Source organism: Camarhynchus parvulus, chromosome 12 (genome assembly GCF_901933205.1).
Source record: "Camarhynchus parvulus chromosome 12, STF_HiC, whole genome shotgun sequence".
Lineage (NCBI taxonomy): Eukaryota > Metazoa > Chordata > Aves > Passeriformes > Thraupidae > Camarhynchus > Camarhynchus parvulus.
In genome coordinates, this window is record NC_044582.1 from 12359173 (window position 1) to 12386172 (window position 27000).

General features: G+C 37.8%; 1 protein-coding gene across 3 annotated transcripts in view; it reads right to left on the reverse strand.

Moving 5' to 3' along the window:
- The window catches only part of FHIT (fragile histidine triad diadenosine triphosphatase), a 520065-nt gene that overhangs the window by 374826 nt on the left and 118239 nt on the right, over nt 1-27000 (reverse strand). For all 3 annotated transcript variants that reach the window (XM_030956937.1, XM_030956938.1, XM_030956939.1), the window contains one exon: nt 15324-15445. In XM_030956937.1, coding sequence (XP_030812797.1) covers nt 15324-15423 — 100 coding nt within the window. In that variant the 5' untranslated portion in view covers nt 15424-15445. The remainder of the gene's footprint in view (nt 1-15323; nt 15446-27000) is intronic.

The window sequence follows — 27000 nt, forward strand, 5'->3', positions numbered from 1 at the left end:
GACTGCTTTTTTTTCTTTCATATGGAATGGATATTTTAAACTCAATTTTCAACTGAATCTGCTTAGAAGCTTTTAGAATTAATGTAAGCCTCAACAATATAAAATAAAAAACATTTGAGGGCTAATATTTTTACATCAAAAGGAACAAAACAAGTAATATCATGAGGTGAATCATGGAAGGGAAATTAATCTTAAACCTTGCTGCTAACTGGGCAAATTGAATTGCTTTCAGTATATGCAGCACACTTATGCTTCCCTTTCCTTAACAAATAACAGACAATCCAGCAGTCACTACAGGTAATGATATTTAATTACTCAATGGGAATGGCACTTTCACAAGGTTTATCACTGTGTTGCATAGAATATGTGTTTATATTAAAATTAATTTTGGAAGTTTTCAGTTTCATTGTTTTACTGAACAAACAAGGCTGTCATGGAATATAATTAGGATGTCACAAAGGACCTTCTTAAACAGATATTCAGAATTCTGTGGCTCTGACAGCAGAGGCTTTGCAGAGTGCATCAGCTCAACTGACAACCAACAAAAATTAGATTCAAGAGTTGGAATAACATTAGTTTTAGATGAGTCTGCTGGCTTTCACTGCACTCCAATGCAAGGAACAAGGACAATGGGATAAGGAACTCACAGGGAAGTTCCTCAGCCCTGCAATAGAGGGACAGTTAAAGGTCTACTATCTCTCATGAGAAACACAAACACAATTTATACCTCCACACTGTTTCTCTTCCTCTTTTGTTCAGCATTTGTAGTGGCATTTTTAGTTTAAGAAAAAAAACGCTTATAAATACATCTTTTTAATGGTCACATGTTCCCAAAAATGTGAATTCCAACTGGGAAATATTCTCAAATTGCTTATGTGTCAGAGTATCTTACTCTAAAAGCTATCTTCTACCCCTTGTAGGTAGAAATGAACAATTTTGGTCAGTCTGTGACTACTGACAAACTGGTACAGTGTTAAGAATAACAAGTAAGCACATCTTGCTAAGAAGGACAAATATTGATCTTTTTAGAGTTAATGAAATTGCCCCTGCCTATGAGTGGAAACAATTATCAAAGGAGACCTGCAACATGCTCTCAGCAATGGCTTTGAAAAATCAAAGCCACCAAATACATATGGCAGAAAAAGCCTTAAATACCATTTAAAACCAAAATACAAATTAAAAACAGAACCAGATTAGATAAATCATGATTTTTCTCTCTTCAAACCTGCAGGGATAAAGAGCATGGATTTAGTAAATTACTGTTTTTTCTCTGCACACCTGAAGGGATAAGGAACACAGGAGGTGTCTGACAGGTGAGAACGCTGTCATCTCCTCACAAAATCACCAACTTGGGAAATAGTCTTTAGAAGTAAGAACCTATCCTTATGTCATGCAGTAAACGGGCACAACAAACACTGGAGATCTACAACAGTTGACAATTTTTCTTGCAAAGATTAAAAAGTTTAAAAAGGGAAGGAGAAGTAATAAGATGGGAGATAGTTATTGCTGCTGAATCCTCTGACAGATCAGATGACAATCTTGATTCAACTTTCATTATTTAAAAAGACAAATAGAGCATCTCTCTGTGCCTTTTCAATCGTGACAAAACACAGGTATCAAATCACATTATTTCCTTTACTGTGATATCTTGTAGGCAATATAAAATGATCCCCCATGGACAACATTTTAGCTGAGGTACAAAGTTAAATTCATTCAGGTACCATCAATGTGATGGTTAAAGATCAAGGGGGATCTGAGAAAAGACTCAAAGCTGGATTGCACATCACTCCCTTTCCCCTGCTCCCTCACCATGCCCCCATGTGGAATAAATAGAAGAATATCTCAAAAGCAGTAGATTTTTTGAATACATAGGTACAACAGCCATCTAACCATTGCACAGAAGAGGACCTTGCATTTTTACAGCTTGGTTAAAATAGTAATTATTTTACCCTTTCATTTAGTAGTGCCAGATTCTTTGTACCTGTTTCATATCAAAATACTCATAATTATGTGTGCTGGTATTTAAATTAGGAAGATCAAACCCCATTATATTTCCAAATAGATCCCATGTATAATTCTCTCAATTCTCACCTATGGCAGGTACATAAAAGCATCTGTTTAATTTGCACACAAAAATGCCCCGGTTTTAGCAGGCAGTTTTGCAAACTGTCTGCTAAACTGCAAGCACTGGACAGATACAAATGAGCAGATAAATCCATGGGCTTCTCAAACACCATGAAATGTAAAAAAACCAGTCCTCAACAAAAACAAAGAATCCACACCACACATCAGGGTTCTAGTAAAACAAGCAATGCTGCTGTGAATGCCAGATAAATGAACCAAATTTTTCTTGTTTAAGGATGAATAAATCCTGACCTGGACTCTTACTGGAGGTTTGGATTATGATTATCATTCATATGCAGAAAAAGAAAACTCATATTGACATTTTGTGTCCCTCCAGTTTAAAAACGGGTCAAACAAGCTTAAGATTTGTATATAAAGATTTAATAAATGTTATAAAAACTACTGTGTCCTTTCTTTTAACACCAAACTCTCATGTAAGAAGGATGTTTCTCCACATTAAAAGACATATATTCAATATCACGGGTATTTATAAATAAGTCAAAATTGATACTAGATGCATTTAATTTAATTTTGTTAAGGAACATGAGAGAAAAGGGAAAAATGCATTGTTTTCTAAGCAAAAATAGCCTCAGCAAAATATTATGTTAAGTCAGCAGTGCTTCATTAACATTGCTTTGTACAACTCTGCAATATTTTTGTGATGAACTTTCTCCAGGTCAAATTCAGATTTTTTTGAAAGACAAGCAAGTATAACTTATTTTATTAATATTGATAGGGCCATAGTAAGGAAACATTAATTGAGCAGAAATGTCATTAGTATGCTTCCACATGACTGGATACTAATTAAGTGGCTTGCTTTTTTTTTATCCTGAAAATCTTCTCACTACCTAAGAAGGGTGTCAATTCCATGTTTTGCATTCACTCAAAATGACTGTGGAAAAAAAAAAAACCACAGCCAAAAAAAAAAACTTTCTTGCAATACTCTGCTAGTTCTTCTGCTTCTTAGTGTAAGCAGCCATGTCTCAAGTAGCTCACTAAATTTTTTTAAGGAGAGTGTTTTGAAAAATACATTTATCCTATTTCAAAGTGCTTACAGACTTTTCACTCCCAGCATAATTTCCCTCCACCATAACAGCGCTATGCAAATTGAATTTAAAAGTTTGCCTTCATTTTGTCTTTAATTTGCACTACCTGGAGCTAAAGCAATTGGCAGGGGGAAGAACACACAATTTAATTTTGAAAATGTGCCAAAATTTTATACAGAACACTGAGACAGGAAGCAATTGGCTCTAAGAAGAAAGCATTAGATTGTTTGCAGTATTGCTAGTGGTGCTTGCACCAAACACTCAACAGGCAGGTAAAGCTTGGCACAGCTGCCCTGCTATGTCCTCATGATCAGGCAGTTAAAAACCCAAAACAGACTTTTTTTTCAGATGCAGGTCAAATTAATTGAATTTTGCCCTACAATTAATGCAATTCACAGAAGTTAAGTGTTAAAATGTACAGAAATACAATCACTAATATATGAGTTACTATATATGAGTTACGCATAATTTTAACAAATTCTAAATTAGCTATTAACAGATATTTAGAAATAGAGTAACTTTATGTTCCCTTTCAAGCTCCTGTCAGGAATATGAGGTTAAGAGGTCAACAAAACTGCTTTATTTATAATTCTCCCTATTACCAAAGTTAAATGATACCCCTTCAGAAATAAGATGCACCTCTCCTTTGAAAGCTTATCCAATTATCTTGGCTTCACTTCCTAACAGACCTTTTTCCCTTCCTTTTTATATCAGTCTTTCTTTTAAAGATGAAATTCCATTTTGAAGGCTTGAGAATGGAAAAAAATGTCACAGCTCATTGTTGTCCCACTAACAGTCCATATCAGTCATTGAGTGAGAGAAAAAGAGAGAAATTATTCTCAATTCCTCCATGTCAACCCAGATTCTATTATTATTCCTCCATACAGATATTAGCTTCTTATTAATCTTAAAGAGAAGTTCAATCTTGATTTCAAAGTACCAGATAATAACAAATGTTCCTCCAGCAATTTGTTTCAGTCACAAAATTTACTCTAAATATTAAAAAAAAAAAAAAAAAAAAAAAAAACAAACCTCTGCTCCTAGTTCAGGAATCCCCAGATTCAGATGTACAGCTATAGCTCTTATTAATGCCATTTTTAATCTAAGACTTTTATTCCTGGAAAATTTGTTCCCATATATATAAACCTGTTTCCCCTTCCCCTTTCTCTACTTCTCCCTTCTTCCCCTTGCTCTCCAAATCACACACCATTTTGAAATCAATAATGTCACCAGAAATATAATGCTTTCACAATTGGGCTCTAGGATTCTTCCCAGCCAGAAATGCCGTTTATTTACTGAGCCAGGTGCTCACTATATTTTTTCCTCACCTTTATCTTTGGTGTATGAAGGTAGTAAAGTGAATTAAATCCCAAATTAGTCAGGCTTTACCCCTAAAACATCATTAATGAAACTGAGCCTAAAAAAGTGTTCCTGCAATGTGTGCTCACAGTGCCTGGATTCTGGCAATGTTCATTTCTATGGCATAATTTAAATATATAGTCTATATCATATATTCTTTCTCTACAAGCAGGCAAATTCTACATGGGAGTGACAGAAAAGGAAATACTGAATGAAACAATGACACATTTTTAAAATATGTTCATAAATAGTTCCATTTTTACATACACATTGGAGCAAAATCACATATTCTGATACACAAAGTTCATCGGACCAGAAATGCTCATCAGACCAATAAAAAACCAGACCAACAAAAAGCAGAATTTCCAAATTTACGTACCTAAATTCATACTCATTGCACACAATTTCTAATTCTATGGAGCAAATAGTAACAGGCCACCTCAATACATTCCCAATTACCAACAGGAAAAGATCATTGAATCCTGAACTAAAAGCAACAGCTCTTAGGCAGCCTCTTAGAGGGATCACTCATCTGAATTCAGTACAATGTTACACTGGAGCATCAGAAGGAGAATATTCAACTTTTATTGTACAAGATGAACATTTTCTCAAGAGAGATCACTGAGAGATGCTGAGGTTTTCATGTTTTGATTAGAAGCAGTAGAAGCCGGCAGGTTACAAGGAGCAGCACAAGTAAAATACATTAGCAAATGAATAGCAGCCTGTGCACACTTGTGCAGCCTTAGAAACCCAGATATGGTATGAGTGATAAAGTGAAATACATCTGTATCCATGAATTATGCACTCCACTTCCTACTGTAGCCTCATTTTACAACAAAGCCTCCATTGTCTGCATGTTGATATCTAACTTTACTAAAGACAACTTACTAAAACATAATTTACCCAATTACCTGCTCAGAGAAGGTGCTTGACCCTCCGCTGAAGCTCTGCAAAGCAATTATGGTACCTTTTGGAATCACTGTACTTGATAATCTCACTTATCACTTCAAACCACAGAGAAAACATTCCCTGAACAAAAGAAGGAGCACAGGTGAGCACCTTTGGACACACAGGAGGTGGGAGACCCTGTAACGTGCACCCCTCTGGAGCAGCCAGAGGGGGAAAGCACAGCACTGGGTATGAGTTACCTGTGCTGTGCACTGGAGAGGAGGAAAACAGGGAGGGAAGGACTTCACCCTACCTAAAAACAATAGAAGCCAGAAGAGCTGAAGCCAAACAGACTTGAAGCCTTGCATCTCAAAACTCAAGCTATTTTACACATGTATGTGGAAGTCTAGTACTGTGTCAGAGCAAAGCAATTGTGCTCAAGATTTTCCTTTTTCCTTAAGTTGTGTTGGAAGAAATCTGTATTGGTGACTGGACTCTCTCCAGATCTCTGCACCTGCACTCATTGTGGGAATACAGTAAATTGGCTTTACCCTCAAAAGACTAACCCCTACACCACACAGTCTGAAGAGATATAGATCACTCTATGCTCTGGAGAAGCACTAGGATGGCACATCACAGTGGCCTGTTCCTTCATTCCAGGCAGCATTCCTGCTTATTTCCCATTTACATGGAATGCCCTTTACTTCCCTCTTGACTGCTGAAGGTTGTACTGGTTTTGGGCTGGGGTGGAGTTAATCTCCACAGGAGCTGCTCTGGGGCAGTTTGGGATTTGTGCTGGAAACAGCATTGACAACTCAGGGATGTTTGCAGGGTTGCTTGGCTGCTCCTCACCCCACCTTGTGGAGCTGGGACAAGGAGCTGGGAAGGGGACACAGCTGGAACAGCTGATCCCAAGTGACCCAAGGGGTATCCCAGACCATCAGGGGTCATGGTCAGCATATAGAGCTAAGGGAAGGAGAAGGAATCCAAAGAAGGTGTGGGAGAAAGAAGGAAGCGAAGGGGTGCTCAAACTGCTCCATGTGATGGGGCACTGCTCTCCTGGGGATGGCTGAACATCTGCCTGCCCATGGGAACCAGAGAATTAATTTCTTGGTTTGTTTTGCTCATGTCACAGAACCACAGAATTTCTAGGTTGGAAGAGACCTTTAAGATCATCGAGTCCAACCCATCTTCTAACACCTCAACTAGATCATGGCACCAAGTGCCAGATCCAGTCTTTTTTTAAACACATTGAGGGATGGTGACTCCACCACCTCCCTGGGTAGATGATTCCAGTATTTGATCACTCTTTCTGTGAAAAACTTCCTCCTTAATTCTCGCCTGTATCTCCCTTGGCACAGTTTGAGACTGTGTCCTCTTGTTCTGTCTGTTGTTGCCCGGAGAAAGAGACCGACGCCCAGCTCACCACAGCCACCCTTCAGGAACCTGAAGAGAGTGATAATGTGAGCAGCTTGTGCTTTACCTGTTAAATTGTCTCCATATCTAACACTATTTTCTTATTTTTATCCTTCCAATTCTCTCTCTCTTCCTGCTGCAGGGGAACAAGAAGGTGGCTGTGCGGTGATTACTGGTTTACCAGGGTTAAACCACAATAGAGGTCCTCAAAATATAAGGAGTACAAAATGGTTACTTGTGAAATGATGAAATATCTTCTCTAGAATGTAATTATGGTACATTAAGGAATATTAATGTACTTTCAACAGAAAAATACCATATATTAGGCTCTTCACAGCAAGAAGAGATAACAGATTAACACTGAATCACTGGATCTCCTCTTAGGAGTTGCAATAGGAAGCTCATGCCAGATGCCTCTCAAAAAATGTGTTCCTGAAGAAAACACATAGTTGTATTACACTGAATAGCACAAAATAGCCCAATATGCTGGAAATAATAAGCAATAAATGAAATTTCCAACTGACTTTCCAGCAAATCTATTCTCATTACAAATGGAGATTTTGCATGTATTGCATTACTTATGGTAATTGTGTGACATCTATTATGAATAACCATGTATTCCAATCATCTCTTTTAATTATATTCTGCTGTAAGAGCAAGTCATGCAATAGCTTGCCCGAACTTGGTTAACTGTGTGTATGCTGCATATCACTTTCTAATGGCTATATTGAGGACAAAAGGTGCACAAACTGTAACGGGAATGGCTTGTAACTGTCATCTCCTTCATTAGCCAGAAACTACTTAAATGAGTAAAAAACCCTGAACTTAAAGCCAGTTATATACTGAGGGAAAAAACTTGTTTGTACTCCTTTCTTTTCTGAAGTTCACAGTAATTGGAATTTGAATGCAAAGCTTGTGGTTATCTGCTACTGATGCAGAAACATAAATTTTCTATAGTGTCAAAAGTGCAACAGCAGCAAACACCTCCTTTATACTTGTTATCTACCGTCCATTTGTTTGTTTGGGTATTACTGATATTATAAAAAGGATAAAATTACAGGTTTGTTCAATAAGCACACCAATTACAAATTTGCTCTCTAGTAGACTAGAAAGTAACTACTGGACTAAAAGTATTCATTATTTACAGAATCATAGAATGGGTTAGGTTGGGAAAGACCTTGAAGTCCAACCCTTTAGTCAACACTGCCAAGGCCACCACAAACCTGTGTACCCAAGTGCCACATCTATACATCATTTAAATCCCCCCAGGGATGGCAACCCCTCCACTGCACTGGACAGCTGTGCCAGAGCTGAGCAGCCCTTTTGACAAATACATTTTTCCTAATGCCCAATTCCCCCCCCACCCCCAACAAGAACGTCAGGCCGCTACTTCTTGTTCCTTGGGAGAAGACACTGGTCTCCACCTTCCCTACAACCTCCCTTCAGGCAGTTGTAGAGAGTGATAAGATACACAGGACTTCACAGTTTTTGAACAAGAATGTCCATTATTGTGTTAAACCTCAAGGGAAATACTCATTTAACATTTCCTGAGTCCTGCCTTAGTTTCCCTGCCACTTTTCATACAAAAGTTTGCTACCACTTAATTTCATACCCTTCCACATTTCTTTGCTCTTCTGCTTTTTAACCTTGACTTCTTCCAACTCCTTAGATTGATGCTTTTCTCACTAAACATTTGTCCAGGTTTCTTGCTACTCTAAAATAAATTCTTTTACCAGGTATTTCTGTCACCCCAATGACAGAAACCTCAAACTAGATTCACTTCAGTTACTTTGAAACTAAAGTTGTAACATGCTTTGAAAATTGATAACGAGGGTAAACATGACAAAATGAGAGCCTTTCTGCATGTCCCTGGAGCTCATAAGGACAAGCAGTTCCACTTTTAGAAGACACACATTACTAACACACCTTCAGAACTGGACAGTGAGTGCCCCTGAAACACACAGAGCAGTAGAGAGGTTCATGCATAATGTGGTTCAAGCCATTTATAAGTTCCAATCAACAATGATGACAAACAGGTGAACAAAAGCCATTAGACAGAAATGGAATTGGAGTTTTTAGCTGAATTTTAATATTTGTTAGGAATGTAGTCAAGAAACTTAGTTGCATAAATCCAAACTATTATGACACTGCTTACAAGCCCGGAGATCTCAATACTCTCCACACAGTCAGGGTTGAAGGTTGGTTTAACACATGACTAATAAGAAACTGCTCACCCTCCACAGCCCCGGTAAGATGCAACAGGTTCCAGCCTAGGAGCTGCTGCCTCTTCCTTATGTGGCCTTACACAGCTTTTCTAAAACTCCTTCCAATGTAGGTTGTGCCACAGCCTGAGAATTCTTACCACTAATCTGCTGAATACTTGTGAGTGATTTAACTGGTAATTTATTCCATTTGCAAATAGGCAAGAAATACTTCGGACCATATTACTTTAATGTTTTTCCCCTTTCTATTTACAATACTGGCACAAAGGATTTAGAATGGGATTTTCATCAACATCAGTATATTAACACAACTATAACAATGCAAACAATTGTATATCCTTATGGTGAAGGACATCCTCTTTTAACAGTCAGCACCTTCCAAGCAAGACAAGATTTGAAGGGGGAGAAAGCATTTTTATCAGACCAAATGAGACAGTTGAACTCCATCCCCACAAATAAGTCATACAGACAAGCCTTTGTGCACAGAGCCCTGAATCTCTTATCTTCAGTAGCAGCATTTCTTAATGCGAGTCAAACACCATCCTTTTGTTTGTAGACTGCAAACAAAATGACTCCAGCCCTGAGATAATTAACTGGCCCCTCTATCACCAGCAAGTTCAAGTGGTTTGCATACACAGAGAGGATCAGTCATTCTTTGGGCTGTTGGAGGAGAGCCCTTTTCCCAGAAGGGAGCTGGAAATACAGCAAATCCTCTGTTGGCTTGGTGCTGCCAAGGGCACAGTCCCACTCATTGCCCTCTATACAACACAGCCTAATTTTGCTGAAAGTTATTAAGCATAGGAACTGTTTTTCTTACACTCATCTGTGCAATTAAACATTATAAGGCATTAATAGATCCTACTTGAGGGATCAGTAAGGAAGAACCATGGAACAGCTTTATTTGGGATCTGAGGTAAAAAATTCAGGAGTTTTCACCGATATGCAACAGCTTCAGATACATTCCTGATGAAGAGATATATTCTATACTTCCCCCCATTTTCAAATAAGATGCATCATTTATATCAGTTCTTCCCATTCAGGAGGCCTTTGCTGAACCAGCAAAGGAACTGCATCCTCCTCCTAATGCCCTCCTCTTCTGGAGTTATTATACATTTTGAAAAATTCACGTAAGTAGTCCAGGCCTTACTGTACCAAACAACATTGTGTCTCCATTGTGATTCCCTTGCATCTCCAGCCTCCTATTTAAATTACAAAGCCTTTACCAAACCCCTTTACTTTTAGCCCTTTGCTAAAGAGCTAAATGGAACATGATGGCTCCTTAACATTGTGCTAAACAAACTAATAATACTGGTAATGTATAGGAAGCTTCTGTAATGAGCACTAAAGAGTACTTTCCTACAAGATTAGATATCTCTCAAACAAGCTGTTGCAAACATGCAGTGTACATTATTAGAATATGTAGATATAAACATATATTCTGCGATATAACTGAATTTTATTTTCTTAATCTTAGTTTTATGGTAAATATTAACACTTAGTTAGGCTGAAACCCATAAAATTCATACTTACAGAGCATAAATATAGATATGATAAATGTGTAATGTACAAATAAAATCATAACAGCAATGCTGTAAGTTTATGAAGAATTAAAATTTCATGTACAAGATAAATACCATGGTTTTCAACCAAACGTGTGAGAGAATACTACTGTTCTTTCTAGTGTGCTATCTTCTGTGGAAACTCTGTCAGGTCTGTAACTAAATTAAAAGTACATTGAAAACATATTAAGCAACAATAATAATGCTAAAAGACCATTTCTTTTTAAGGAAAGCATTAGGAAAATATTTGTGGCACTACAGAACACATCAGTCTGAAGCGATACAGCCGTTGTGACAGCAGATGACAAGGAGCTCCCAGCCAGACAAACTGTGCAGCAGAGCAGATGCAGCTCTCACATTGCCTGACCCTGGATCCCATCCCACCCCTGCAGCAGACCAATTACAGTGCAGCTCGGGGTGTTAGCAGGCCTTTGAAGGGAGCATCTGGTTCAACTAATGTTTTCTCTGCTCATTAATAACAGGAACAAGCGGCAGGAACTCACAGAACGGCACACAGCCTCGGCAACAAATAATGACCATTATCTCCATGTAGTGATGAAGGTGCCAGCAAATATCATATGCTTTGGGGTTTTATTCATGGTCTATTCCCCACAATCAGAATACTTTCTGGTGGGAAAACTTAGATAACTATGAAAAGAGCAGTACAAAATAGACCAGCAAAATTCAGTATATAACAGTTAAACAGTCTTCCTTTTTTATTTCTGTTTTGTTGGGTTTTTTAGATGGAAAAGCCTTTTCATAATCAATCCCATATGAAAAACTGTTGCAAAGTGTTTATTCTAATTTATTACACACATACATGTGTCCTTAGTAAGGGAACCAAAGTGTCCACAAATTTTTATAAAATTACTTGGTCCCAATAACCCTCAGCTTGCTGTTCCCAGCTGGAAAGACTGTTCCTTTTAATAACCAATTCAATAAACTGCTGAAAAATGCTTTGTATAATATAGTATTGCCATAGATCTGCTGTTTGTCTCTGTCATTACACACTGCATTCAATCAATTTACAAATGTTGCTGTGTTCCTTTTGTGCTAGTTCTTATGGCACCCTGAACACAAATCTAAAGATCAATACCTTGTCTACTGATAAAAAAAATGGACATTACTAATGAATAATTTTATTTATAATAAAAAGTCCTAGTCTCCAAATGGATTCTGCTAATGTTGAAATTCATTTTTCATATTTAACACAAGATGAAAACAAGTACCCTGCACAACACCATAAGAAAGGCAGTGGTAAAAACCAGTTCATATTTATTGAAGATGGGAGTGAAACCATGTAAAGCTCTGGTGCAGGGCTAAGAAAAATCAATAAAATGGTAGGTCATTCACAAGGTATCTGTTACCATATTAAAGCACAAAAGGTCCATGTCAAAGAGCAGAATTTGTTTCAAACAGCACCACAGTTCTGCTCGATGGAAGCAGCAAGGTTCTGAATGAAGTAATTCAAGCAAGAAGCCAAGGAGAAGCTGAGCTCATGCTGCTTGCATGAGCTGATTCAGTTCGTCTTGTGCCTTTTGTGTGACAGAAACAATGCATTTGCTGACTATAGACACATCCCTGCACTGCTCCAGCTATTGAATAGCTGCCTCCTCCAAAACAACCACAGAGCTGTTCAAGGGAGCCACAAGTGACTGCTTTTCACAATCACCCTCTGCAAAGCAGCAAGCTGACAGAACAGAGAGGAAACAGGGACCCTTGTAAAAAAGGCAATGGGTACCTGTATAAATTTATCCCAGCAAGCTTCCAGAACACCCATCTACCTCCTCCCCACTCCCAGCTTACAGCCCAGATGTGCACTGAATACAGTATTTGTGTTCCCACCCAGACTCTTGGCTCTGCAACAATGCCAGAAAATCATCATAAAAGTACACTCCAAAATCCAGTATCTCATTAATCAACACTGTCCCCAGTGCCACGTGCCTTCTGCTCTGATATCAGACAAGAAGGCGGCAGCATCAGAGCAGATACAGACCCCTTATTATTACAAGTGACAACGTCTCCATACAGCCTGTGGTCCAACACCTTCGAGTCTTTCCCTGCCAGGTGACAGCAAAGGGACTGAATCTCCTGAGGGAAACACGCACTAATCCTGCACCCTGACCACCTGCAGCTCTCTTCTGTCTTCTTGTGCCAGAAGAGGTCAATGTTTCCTACTGTCCCACACATGTGCACGTTGTAGTTTGCACACTGAAGATTCCAGTTTAATGTTGGATATCCCTTACTCAACAATGAGTACCCAGCACCTTCCCATCCAAGAATCTGCAGTAATCACACAAAGGGATCCCAATACAAACTGAGTTCCTGAGTCTGTGAACTCGGTGCACCCATTGGGCAGAAGTCTAATGCTGGGACAAATGAGGCACCTCTGTCCAGGAACAGGAAAATCCTTTCATTACCATAAATACTATATTCTTACTCTACCTAATTTTGGACTGCTAGTACAATTTGCCTTTCAAATGTCAAGATAAATTCACAGGATTGGCAGATCAAAATAAACAAAACAAAGCTTTTAAACAAAACAAAACTTTGCAATGTGTTAAGTGAACAAGCCTGCTTTGGCATTGCTCGAGTCAAACTGAACTCCACAAGGCCATTGTGACAGACTTTTTCCCAGAGAATAGTTTTATTTTAAAACTATTACTGCAAATTCAGAATTCCAACCCTATGTTCCATTTCAAGATGGAATTTCAACATTACTAGTTAATTAAAGCCACCACCTGGAGTGATTTGGCTTTCAAACTGATTTCCTTTGTCTCTCTAATTCACATACATTAATATTTTATTTTCTACTGAAAAAAAAATGTCATATATGTGCCAAAGATAAGGCAGATAAAATTATTGCAATAAAACACAGAAAATACACTTCTTACTGCCAGGTCTCAAGATGAATGCTGCATTATACAGACACTTTAAAAGGCTTACAACTGCAAATTGCTCTATTTTACATACTGTATTCTAGCCTTTACATCAAGATCTCTCCTAATTTCTTCTCATTGTAATGAGAAAGGAAAAGGGTTGAGTTTTTATTACCTGAACATTTATTCAATGGAGAAACAAAGACTACATTATATATTACAACACAAGCTATTAAAACAATGTGACACTATAAAATACACTGCAAAACTCATTATGGGATAACAAAGCTAAACCCTGAGCAAATAAATGTATCTGCCAAAAGTCGGCAATAATTATACAACGAGAGTTTATAATCTTTAATTATTTAAGAAGAAAAGAAGCTTGTAATAATTAAGTTTTATAGGCTCCTTAACTTGTCATTACTAGGTGCTCACTAAACTTTAAAACAAGAACGCTTCATCTGAATACTCTAACAACAGATGCAATTGTTCACTTAACTGATTAATTTTAAAAAAAAGTCAAATATTGTTTTTAAAACCTGCACTCACAGAACAGATAAGATTTTATTTACTCTCTGATCCACACAATGCATACAGCAACTGCTCAGGCACTTACAGGCCCTGCATCACACAGTGATCAATGTGACACTGTCTTGATATAGCTTTGAAAATGGTTTTTGTTATGAGAAATCTGTAAATCACCTTGGATTTACATCTGGAATTTTAGAAACTCAAAGATCAGAAAAACTCTTCATTTAATTCATTAAAGTATATTGGTGAGACAGTAACACCTTTAAATTTTCTATGACGTCTGCGCATTTTTGCCATGCTTTGACTTCTGGTACACACAAACACCATTCAAAACAGGTGGAGAGAAAAATTCAATATTGAACAATTATAATCTACAGAACTGGTAGGAGGAAAGGAAGGCTCCATACTTCAGAGGAAAAATAATTTTGGGTTTAAAAATATATATTAAAATTCACTTGATTTTAAGTTATGAAAAAACCAACATAAAACTACAAAACTAACAAGAAAAACTTTCAATAAACTCCAGACAACTTCCTTTTTTCCCCCAACACATTCATTCTTTGCCTGAGCTCCTCCTAAAATTTTATCAGGAACATCTATGGAAGAAGAGATCAGTCTTAATTACTTCTGAAAAATTTTACTTCCAGCCACTAAAATCAGCACAAATTACAGAGCAGCAGAATTTTGACTGGAAAATAACACACTGCACAACACATTAAATAGGTACATTGAGCATCTTGTATAATCAAATTAGAATACTGTTTCAAACTCAAGAATTTTACTTACACCATGAGGCTTCATATTTTCATCGTGAAATGTGTGCACTATACAGATGGCTTATTTAATCCATTCCCACCTAAATTAATCAAAGCAATCTGTACCCCCCAAAAAAAAGTCTTCAAAGTCTTCATACAGGGTTCAACTGGTATTTGACAAATGGTATACATTTAGCCAGGAAAACTTGAAAATCCTACATAAAAGAGTTACCACATCAAAAAATAAGTGACATTATTAAAAGGGAAGTGGGATGTGTTATTTAGCATAATATGGAATTTAAACAGCACCACATCCAATAGACTTTAAAATGCTTTTAGTAGCACCTGGTTGTTTATATATCTTCTGTGGTGAAAAGGTCAATAGAATTTCACCTCGAAGGTCACAGTTGCTAAGCAACTGTTTTCAGCAGTTCTGCAACACTGATCAAGCATCTTCTGATCAAACATAACTGCCTGGATTTGGAATAAACCCATGTTGCATCCTACCTGCCCTTCCCAGGGAGCAGCAGCATGGGAAGGATACGTCCTGGCACCACCGGCCTGCGGTTCACCAGAGCAAAGCACAGCTCTGTCCTCAGGAACACCACCGAGGGCTTGATGAGGTGCTGCCCAAATCTCAGCATGGTCAGGGCTGATCTTCAGGGTCTGAAAGAGACAGTGGTTAAGATAATTGAGGGATTGACTCTGCCTTTCCAAGCAAAAGGAATGAAACCATCAAACTGCCTATGTAGCTTCTAGCAGAAAGTGCCTCCTGGGCTCATCAAAGCATTGGATGTCTTAGAATGGTTGTTACATCTTCCCTAAAATGATCATGTCTTTGAAGGAGTGGTGAAAAAGGCTTCTTTCCAAAGCAAAAAATTTACATATAATTTCTCAAAGTCTACTGTCATCATCTTGGCAGGGCTACAAAATTCTAGGGAATGGAATTTCTCCCTCCCATTTTTATTTGTCCTGTACTGTAAACATTTGGGTCATGTGTTCTTTGAAAAGCACAAATAGGATTTCACATTTTTTTCTGCCACAATGCAAATCAGTGCACACAGGATGTATGAAATAAACCACATTTTCTAAATCTCTCCATTAAATACCTCAACTGAAGAAATACTGGCAAATTAAAGAAAGTTTATTTAGCCATTTTCCATCCACACTTTCTAGCTTGAGCAACTGGAACGTGAAGATGATCACTGCCACATTTTCTCTTACAAAAAGTCAAAGAATTCCATTTTCATTCACTAAAATTTTCTCTCTTCGTGACAAGAATGAAAATCTCTCTTAAATAGCTACAGCACAGTCCCAACTGTGTCTATTTTAGGTCTTTAAGCCCTAGAGTATTTAAAGTATTTAATTCAATCAGAAATATCCAAGGTACTGCAGGGTGAGAAATGAAGAAATGACAAATTTCATGTGACAATACTTGAGACACATCGGAAGCATTATACTCACATTACCCAGCTTGAACCAAGTGACTAATCAGGAAATTCAGTTTCATATGTTGCCTGAGACAGGGAAATCTACTGCTACAACCACGGAGGGTCTTCTGTTGCAGTTCTTTCTGTGTACACTAAAGCCTAAACTTAGTTCTTAATCTAAGAGATTTATTCTGATTTATCATCCCACTTATGTCACAGCAGAGATGGCCACAATACACAGAACATCACCACACAATTTCAGAAAGCTTTAAGGTATCTTGTGCTGATGCTTGAAAAAATGACTATTAGGAACTTCAATCAATCTGCCTCATTTCTCTTAAGCAGTCCATCAGCAACCCCCCATGGGGGTTTTTCATTCCAATTAAAACATGCAAGAATGTTTTCACACAACTCAGCAAAGAGACATGGTTCTCTTTGCAATGAAGGAAATGCTTCTGACAAAGGAGAGAAACACATTCCATACCAGGACTACCCTCCAGTGATGAAATGGGAAGCTGGTGTCTCCAGAAGCTGGAAAATCAAATGTACCACCTGCCCTTGCATTTGGCAATGCTATGGACAAAAACCAAAGCACTACTGATGATTTCTTGTTCTGTCTTCCAGGGCACTGATAAATAAAGGTACTGTCCAGAGACAAGGGACAGAATTAAGCACAGAAACAAGGCTTCAAAATCACAAATGCTAAATGTAAAATATGATGATTGAAATTTGACTTAAGGAGGGAGAGAACCTGAGATTTGGTAATCAACTGGAGAAGTCCTCTGGCTGATTGCTGCCTTAAGCAAAAAACAGCAAAAAGTAGCAAAATAAGATTCGTGACATTAGGTTGCCTGTACTATGTTTTCATCATGCACCTACCACATGATATTTACTTACTTTACTACCTGTCTTTTTTTTTAATACTTGGAAAAATCAGTAAAGTAAAAGCACTAATTTCATACTTTCTTCGCAGTAGTTTGAAGAATCACATTACAGCTCAAGTGGCTTGATCCAGAATTATTAGAAAATTTTAAAAATCTCATGCATAGAATTAAAGCATGTATTAAAACCCTTTCTTTTTGTCTACTATGCAAAAATGTATCTGAATAATGTATTTCTATCTCTTGATTCAGACTAGATAAATATGCTTCAAACTAATGTGTCAGTTGTACTGTTGTGCTGTGTAATATTGCAGACTTCCCAGTGCTACTCTCTCCAATTCTGCAAAGGGATTATGGGAGACTTTTTCTTAAACAATTATTCATAATCTATTATATATTACTTCAGCTGCCTTCTGCCCTAGTGATCCTCTGTGTTTTTCTGCACAGTACAATCATCTGTGCTCAGAACCAACACAAATGCTAAAAAATGCACTAGGGAAATAAGTAATGGGTACAAGTGAAATATCCATGACTGTTCAGCAACACACTACAGCAAGGCTGGAATATTCCAGAGCGCTTCCAGGCAGGAAACTGCCACTGGCAGAGCAAGATTTTAGTCACCTGAACTCTACCACGTATTGCTTGCATGGTCTGTAAAGCAGCAGGAATCAATGAGCACAGGTGTGTGCACACAGGTCATGAGGTGCAGTGTGTGCACAAGGCTTCCCAATTCCCAGATTGGAATGACCACGCTAAGTCTGTTCCTCCAGGGATTTCCATTTTTCACATAAAGAGGAGGTCAGTGCCAGACAAACTAGAAACAACACATAATTGGTTAAAGACGTTTCCTCTTTTATGATGGTAGCCTTTCTAATCCCCAGTAATAAGCAGGACAATTACACAGTAATGTTAGAAAATGAAAGAAATCCATTTCTGATTAAATTTCAGCCCAGTTTAACACAGTTTCTATTCTGACTATTCAAATGAAAAGTGTATTTACTCTTCTTCATATTGCAGATATATATTACATTGCCTATTTCATCTGCCTCATTTTCCTAATTAAATTCCCTTCAAGCTGTGTTACTGCAGTTGTAGGTGGGAATACAGCATTAAAGGCTAACACAGCAAGTAGACTAATTTTACAGCCACAACAGACCTCAAATCTGTATAACCCATACTAGGAAAAGAAAAAGAAAAAAGAAGACACTGGAAATCTACATTACACCCTGAAAAAAGACTGTTAAAATTAAGAAAAATCATTACACCCTGAAAAAAGAGTGTTTGTAATTCCTTAAGTCTGATAACTTAGCACAGTCCTGGTATTCTGTTAGACCAGGAGACCAAACATCCTAAAGGCCTTGCAATTGGGGGCCAGAAAGCCCTACAATATCTAGGGAAACCAAGGTCCCCTCTAGAATACATCCTGTAAACTAAAATTAAGCCCATCTAGAAGGGAATACTTTGGGATAGGAAGATATCACACTGTTCATTCAAGCCTCTCGTTGAGGTATCTTTGTTGAATATGCTAATTTGCAAGGTCTATAAAAGTGTATGCAGATCTACCCTGAATGTGCATTTCAGCACATTCCACCTTGGCCAAATGTTGCACCACAATGATTCTTATTAAATACCAAAATAAAAACCCTTTATCCCTTAACTGTGCCTGGCTCTTAATTTTAGATCCAAGAAAAAGGCATCATAGGCACATGGCATTTCCCCAGTCTGTATAAGTACTACCCATATATTAAATGTTTTTTTGAGAGGAAATTTATACACATCTCACTTTTTCAGATTTATTCCGTTTGGGGGTTAGGGGCTTTGGTCTGCGCTTCAGTTTTTAAACAGCATAAGCTGTAGAATCATTTGTGTCAAATACACAGTGAGAACTCTGAACAGAAAATAAGTTCACTTCTGGGCAGAAGGTAAGTTCACCTACAAGCAGGTCCATAGGTCATCAAGATAAGTGTCTGCTTATTACAGGTCATAGTTAAAATCAGAGACCTGGAAAAGTGCTGGAAGTTTGCTGACTATAAGGAGTGATGACGGCAGTTCTTTAATGTTCTCTTCCTGCCACCACAGACCTCCCCACTGAATGCTTAATTGAGATGGTGTTGGTACTCCAAAATGCCTCTTTTTTTTCCTTATACAATTACTCCTCCTTAGAACAAGGTGTTGAGATCAGCACCTGCTGAGAACCAAGCTCAAGGCTTTTGCTGAGAATCCCCTGAGCACTGTTTTAGGAAAGCTGCACATCTGGTTGTAAAGGGAGAAGATGAGAATGCAAAATGGGCTGCTAACTTCAAATGTGTATATTAAAGGAAACCAATTACAATACCATTATCTCTCTGTGCTAATAGAAAGGACTGTTTTAGAAACACTCCCAGGAGTATTCTTAAATTTTAAAGTTTATTTTACCATATTAACACCACTTCTTCATGAATGTTGACAGTCCTGATTCCAATACTCAATTTCACTGTAAAAACACTGCAAATTTATGGGGCAAAACAAAACTTCCTCCTTTCTAATTTTCTTTAAGGTCTTACAAAAATACTAATTTTTTTTTTAAATTCATCAAGATACGAAAACTTGTGTTACACGCTGTAGTTAAGGGAACAAAGTACCTATATCCTTAAATTCCTATTTGGCATTGCTCCCTCTCAAAGGTTTGGTTATGGGGAAAGTGATAGTCCTACTTAGACACCTGAATTCTGCACAATATCCAAGTAATGTGCAATGAGGACCTGCACTGCAAGCCACCTTCCCTCTTTTCATGTTTTGGAATTTTTTACTTACTCTCTGTTCTCACTGCCACTTTGTAAGGATGAAATCCACACAAGTCAGAATATTATTTATTTAACTCAAGCACCTAGCAATAAATGTGCTTGTTGCTAGCAGCCAGGATTTGACATTTTCATCAAGAAATACCTAAAAAACACTAATAGAAAGAAATTGTTTTATTCTAAAATCACTTAGTTTTTCTACTGGCTCTATGTCCCTAGAACAGCTTTATCTCTCAGCACCCTTCACTCCCACTCTAGCACAAAATTTAACTACATATTTTGTGTTCTTCCAGTTCCAGAAAATGGCCTCTAATTAAAAACTGCTCTCCCTCTCAGTGAGCCAAAACATCACATACTATGCCATTTCTGTTCTGAAAAAGCCAAGAAGAATTACAAAACTAGAAAAGGTGCTCCTGTATCTTTGACAGCCATAGCCTAGATTCTCTCCATGAGGATGGTATTTAATGCTCTACACGATGTTGAAAGGAAAAGCTTGTGTGGATTATTTTTCATTTTCACCACCCACAGAAGCTACTGAACAGCAAGCCCATTAAATGTGATGCATGTAACCAATCCTGTGGCATTGACAAGGACCAATTCCTCCCATCACAGACAGATTATGATGGACTCAAATCCACTACACGTGGCTTCCCCTGCTTAATCTAGCAGGGAAGAAAACATCAAAATTATTACTGTTTAAATAGATAGCCATTTTCTTAGCATGGTCAATCAAGCTAAATTATCTACACTTACAATGAAAATAGACTGTGGCCTGTTGCATAGCACCTCAGCACCTTCCCATGTGTGATGCCACACATCCATCTGCAATCCCACAGCCTTTGCCTTGCAGCTCTGTTCCCTTTCCCCTGAGCTGCAGCAGCTTTTCCCAGTCCCTCTAGGGCAGGATTTTCCTTTCTGCTCTCACAGTCTCACCCCTGAAAATCCCAATATCGTTATTGCAATTGGTTTTCCTAGGGCATGCAACCATCATGAGAACTATCCCTTCTCCTGCCGGGCTGTGCCTTTTGGGTGGCAGCAGTGGGCCAAGGAGGAGACTACACAAAGCTCCCTGGGCAAGCAGCACAACCCCAGAGCTCAGCACAGGACATGGACAGCGTGATGAGCAGCAACCTGAGGGAGCTCTGAGCTCCTGAGAAAAACCAGACAGTTCCCAATTGTACTGGGTCTGACTGGGATGGGCTTTTATTCACAGGAGCCAGTATGGCTCTGCAGTTTGGTTTTGTAACAAACCAGTGCTGACAAGACACAAATATTTTGGCTATTGCTGTACAAGACTTTCTAATTTTCTCCATTCTGCCCATCACCAGTGAGCTGATGTACATCTTCACCTTTGGCTCGTGACAGGAAAGCTGCATTGCTCCCAAACCTGTCTCAAAATACTTTGTGCAACAAGTCCAGCTGTCCCATCAACTTATCTAAAGCAGAAAACACACAAAATTCAAACAAAGACTATAGCCCATTTAAAAGCTACAGGTCAAATACAATACTAGCATTCTCTTTTTTTGTGTACTAGCATACACATTTATTTCTGAAAATTATCCCTCTTCAGGCATTACACATGCTGTCTACTGCACCTGGTCAGGCTATGTGTGGGTACACATAGGCAACATGTACATAAGTCTGTCCTCAGTTTCCTCTTCCCCAATCTTCTGGTCCATCATCAAAACTAATTTTTTTAAGACTTTTCCCCACTCCCAAAATCCTCACAAGCACCCCAAAAAACAACTAAACAACTCAAACTTCAGATATCCAGAACACTGTTGACCAAGAATAATGCAGACACTTAGAAGAAGTGAGCAACCATGTAGCAACACTGTAAAGCAATTGCAACTTTGACAAGTTAATCAGCAAATGCAGAATCAAGCTAGACATCAAAGGCGATATAACATCCATAATACATGGAGAGGGCATAAATATTTTTAAATGATGTAGATGTAGTTGTCAAATTCATTTCTACAGCAAGCATTTTGGAATACAAATTAGGCCAACTTGGTTTTTTCTTATAATTCAGGTAAAGAGTGCAAAGTTATACACAATAAATGAAAAGGTTTGTAGAGGCAAAAGAGTTATATAACACATTAAACTTGTAGAAAAATGAGGGTTTAGAAGAGTCCTGAAAGCACTGAACAGGCTCGACATTCTTCAAGTGTCCATGTGTACTCTGTGTGCCTCAGAAGATGACTCACACCATTAAACCATGCTGAGAGAATCACACTGGCAGTGGAAGCCCTTGTTTGCCTCTCTGCTGAGGTAACAGCCAACTTCAAATATGAGGATTTGTTTCCAAACATCACTTTTTTGTTGTTTTTGTTGTTTTGACAACCTAGCTAGACCTGCAACTTTACTTTTTTAAAAAACCTTTTACAATTACAAGCATGAAATGAGACTGCTGTCTTGCATTATCCTGCAGTAGGTTTATGTCAATTTTATGCCAGAATGCACCACCTCAATGCATGACAATATTACAGAAGTTATCTTTCAAAGACTTGATCTAGAACTTCTCCCAATGTCTCTGCTCAAAAACTGTGCCCATTTTTCCTCATATTAGCAGCGGTTATCTAAGATTATACCTCCTTCTATCATTATTATCCAACAAAAATTCAACAGAAATTCAAAGACAAGTCTGATAATCATGAAACTCAAAATCCATGGACTATATCAATGATTTTAAGCAGGATGGTTCATGAAACAGGATAAAATCAATGAGAATCAACAATTCATTCTTAACAACTTTTACCAAAAGAACAAAATACATGCAAAACCACAAATATCCAATAAAATAAATTATGTTCACAGATCCTTCTTTAGTGTTAATCTTCTAGAGAGGGGAAGGGGGGGAAAAAGAAGCAAAACAAAACAGAGAAACACACATTAAATTTCAATTTTTTAACAACTTGCATGTACCACAGCTATTATCCTGATGCATGGAGAACTCAGGGGTTTGATTTTGCCTCTGCAAGTCATTCTGATGAACGAGACCTTTAGTGTTGTAATAACTGCTGTGAGTAATGGAACAACCAATGGCTTTTATTAAGAAGGAACACTGAATAATGTATTACCAACACTAAGATCAAGGGAAAATACATTTTTATTAGGGAAAAATATTCATATCAATCATGCCATTTTTTTAAGCAGAAAGGTGAAAGGCAGAAAAGGAAAAAATTAAGAAAATGCTTTACAGTATGCATTAAATGGCAGAAATTACACCATGAAAATCCTTTTTCCTAGTGTGGCTACCTAGGGCTACATTACATGGTAGAGGAGCAATAAAAAAATTGTGACATCTCTTGAGATATATAAATGGAAGGGAAACTCTACCCCAGCAAAATGAGGGATGGGGGAAGAAGCTCATTCCTTTTGAAGCTACAGACTAACAGAGCTGACATGATGGAACAACTAGAGGTGTTCTTTTGCTGAACCTTTCAATGGGAAAAAAAGGTGGCTTTAAAAATGGGGAGTGAAGAAAAAGCAGTTCTATCTTTTATTATTATTACTATTACTTATATTGCAAAACATAAAGTCACTTTACAGGCTTTAGAAATACACACCAAGCCTAAGCCTTCCCCTGAAGTGGCTTCCTATTTCCTCTCAGTGAATGCAATTTGGACATCTACAGTGTTGGACAGCAGAGATGGGGCAAAAAGAGCTGCAGAAGACAAGCCGCAGGGAGTTAAGTGAAAAGATGCAAGGAGTAAAGAAGTCCACTGGGAGAAGAGAATAATGGCTCTTCCCAAACCTTTATGGTGCTGTAAACCAAAGCACAATCAGAGAAAGATAGAGAGAGAGCACAGGGTGTGCTATGGCAAAAGGCTGCTCCACACAACTCAGAGCCAGCACAAGTCCAGGCAAAAAGAAGCAAGGTATGAGCCAGAAATGTTGGATGATGAGTTTCCAGATACAGTCCAGAATTTTATAATCTCTTCACTGAGAAATCAGCTACATCACTTCCAAAAGCTCTCCTGAATCAGTAAACACCTTTAAAGATTTATTTCTTGTATTTTATTCTTTTGTCCTTTTGCCCAAAATTTCATTCTGAATGCAAACTTATTATTATTAGACCATGGGTATTTGGTAATACTATGAATTTGAATTTATTATATTTAGAGCAATTCCTGTGAGACCTGAGTATCTCTGCAAGCATTTCAGCTTGCTAAATTAATAAATGTAACACAAACATTCAGAGGAAAATGCAGACACCATACTTAGTCTAAAAATTCCTCAGGCATATAAATGAAAATAGACATTTAATGAAAATTTATTGTCATATTTACATTTATATCTAGCTAATAAGACAAGATAGTGGGTCCTTCCCATTTACGTACAGCACATTTATGTTTATTTCTAGATATTGGAATCCTTAAGATAAATCCCATTAGTTCTCATTTCATCACTTTATATATGTGCTCACTCTCCAACATAAAACCACTTAAACCAGATTGTTCCATGAATGCTGGAACTAATGAAGCATCATTTCAAAGGATTTATGTCCACATCTTTCCCCCACCTCCTTTTGTCCCCCACAGAATGAGAGCTCTTTGCCACAGCCCTGAGGGCATCCCAGGCTGGTGATTCCAGTAGGGTTATCCTTGTGGAGAGCTGCCAGCCCAGGGCTGCACCCTGGGGAACAGCAGGAAGAAAAAGAGGCTCCCACAATGCAAAACAGGTCAAGGCCAAAAAATGAACTGTTAGGACTGCACAGACTAATTACAGAACTACCATGGTAAACATACTTATCCAATGTATAAAAAAAGAAGTGCTGCTCTAATGCTGAAATTTGACAGTTATTTTATTTTAAAGTTCATATTACACTCACAGGAAAAATGCAATCTGGTGTGACATGTTCTTACTATTTGTGGTTCATTTACACCAGTCAAATTGTGGACTGCACACAAAGAGCACTTTCTAGGTTTAACTTTCCCCCTCTGCACAAGTTTTTCCTCTGATTTTCCCCAAATGCTTTCTCTTTACTTACCCATGTTTGGAAAATGGCAAATACCATTCCTGCTTTCTGGTCACTTCCTTATCTTTCTCAAAGAAACCAGTGGCAGAAATCAGAGCTTTCTGGATTTTTGTACAGAGCACTATGAGGGTCCTTGCTGAAAAAGGTAATGTTGAATGATAGCTGGGCTGCAAATCAATTGAAAGAATAAGCAAATTTTGATAAAGGAACACTCACTGGCAAACCAGCATTAAAGCATGACAGGAATCTATTTACAGATTTTTGGTTAGATTAATCCTGAACACTATGACTCAAAAAAATGTAGGCAAATACAGGCAGTCTTACACGATGTTTTTGTGAGAAGTTTCATATCTGGTTGCAGAAAACACCGTTCTATTAAAATACAGCTACTTACTGAATATTACATTATGACTTCTTTTCATAAAATATTTTCTGCTGAGTGAAAGTGGTTTGCAGTTCCTGTTATGTAATACATACAGACATTAGATTTATTCCAGTAGGACACAAAGCCTGAGAAGTTTGGGGGTACATTTTCACCTCAAGTTGCTCTTCAAGAATCTTTCACCACTAGACAGGTGCGCTTAGCAAATTAATCACTGGAATCTATTAAACAGTTTTTTGCTTCACTGGGTTGCTTTCAGAATCAGGCCTTAAGTCCAGCATCTCCTTTGATTGATTTACAGAAGTAAGAGAAGTCAAAGATGATCTTGTCAATATTCTTAAAGTCAAATTTCAAAATCACTGATGGAATAAAGCATTTTCTCCACTGTAATACTAGAAGCAGAATTACAGAGAAACCAAAACTAAATGTGATAAAGAGCCTAAACCTATTTTCAATATGCTAGCCTGCATCATCCTTAGTAAAATATGAAGAAATGCTTTAAAAAAATTACATAAACATAGATAACATGGAAAATTTTAAAGTGCTCATTATTTTTACAAATGTATTATTTAAACTTTCTCATTTTACTATATCTGTACATCATTCTCCTGGTTGCTTTTTGTTTCATGATTGCCAAGTGTCCTGAAAAATATGCATTTTGATCTATCTGTAACTACCATAAGATTCTTCATGTTTTTTCCTTTTAGAAAACAATCTATATGATTATTTTTTAACCTAGACTCACCATGGAGAACTGCATGAGTCACATAATCAAGCCATAAACCAAGCAAATAGTTTTGTATGTTTCTGCTGTATTTCTGGCTTGCTTTCCTACACTGTATCACTTCAGGCATCAACAAAAAATGTTTTAGTGTTCCTGCTTTTAACTTTTCAAGATTAAAAAACATTTATGGTCACATGGTGGATTGGAATAGCTGAGAGTATTATGTTCTCATTTTTCTGTAAACTTGCTAACATTTTAAACAAGAACTGGGTGCCAGATGACTGTTCTGCAGCTAATTGGGGAAAAAATTTTTTTGTACAGTTTACTGAAAGGTCTTTGGAGCTCCTTGCCAGCCAGGGTTTCTAATAAGATACTCATGAGTAATTAGAAATCTATAGGCATGATTAAATCTTAATCTGCAATCTGCAGGATAAATGTTTAGGCTGAAGTATGGCAAACTGGCAGAGACCTCAACCAGGGACTCCTCTGTACCTCCAAGAATTTGTCAAAGCTGAAACTCTGCTTTATTTCTGAATTCCTCTGACACCCGTGGACAGTGAACTCATAAATTGGGCTGCCAGCTCAGTGCCACAGCCCTGCACCCACAGCCCTGACTGCCCCAGTACTGGCATATTTTATAGAAGGTAGGCATAAATGGTTTATTTCCAATGAAAACTTTGGACTACCATTGCACTTCTTAAATAATGGATGCAATTTATTATTTAAAAGGTGATTTGCACAATACACATGTACTACCCAAGCTGCCCAGTAGGAAATCACACTTAGTCAAGCAAAGTTCTCACTAACTTTCATTTTTTCCTCAATAGCAAGCAGTTGTTCTGTAAGTAATGCCACAGCAATACCATAAAGCTCTGGGAATAGCTGGCTCGCAGCAGTCTGGAACTGAATACAACTGTAAACAAAAGAGACTTTGAAACTACTGAAAAATTAATTTTCTTGTGTTGTTATAAGAGATGTTTTGGCTTCCCTGAGTGCACTTCATAGCTAGGAGAAAACTCTCCAACTCCATACACACAGGGTAG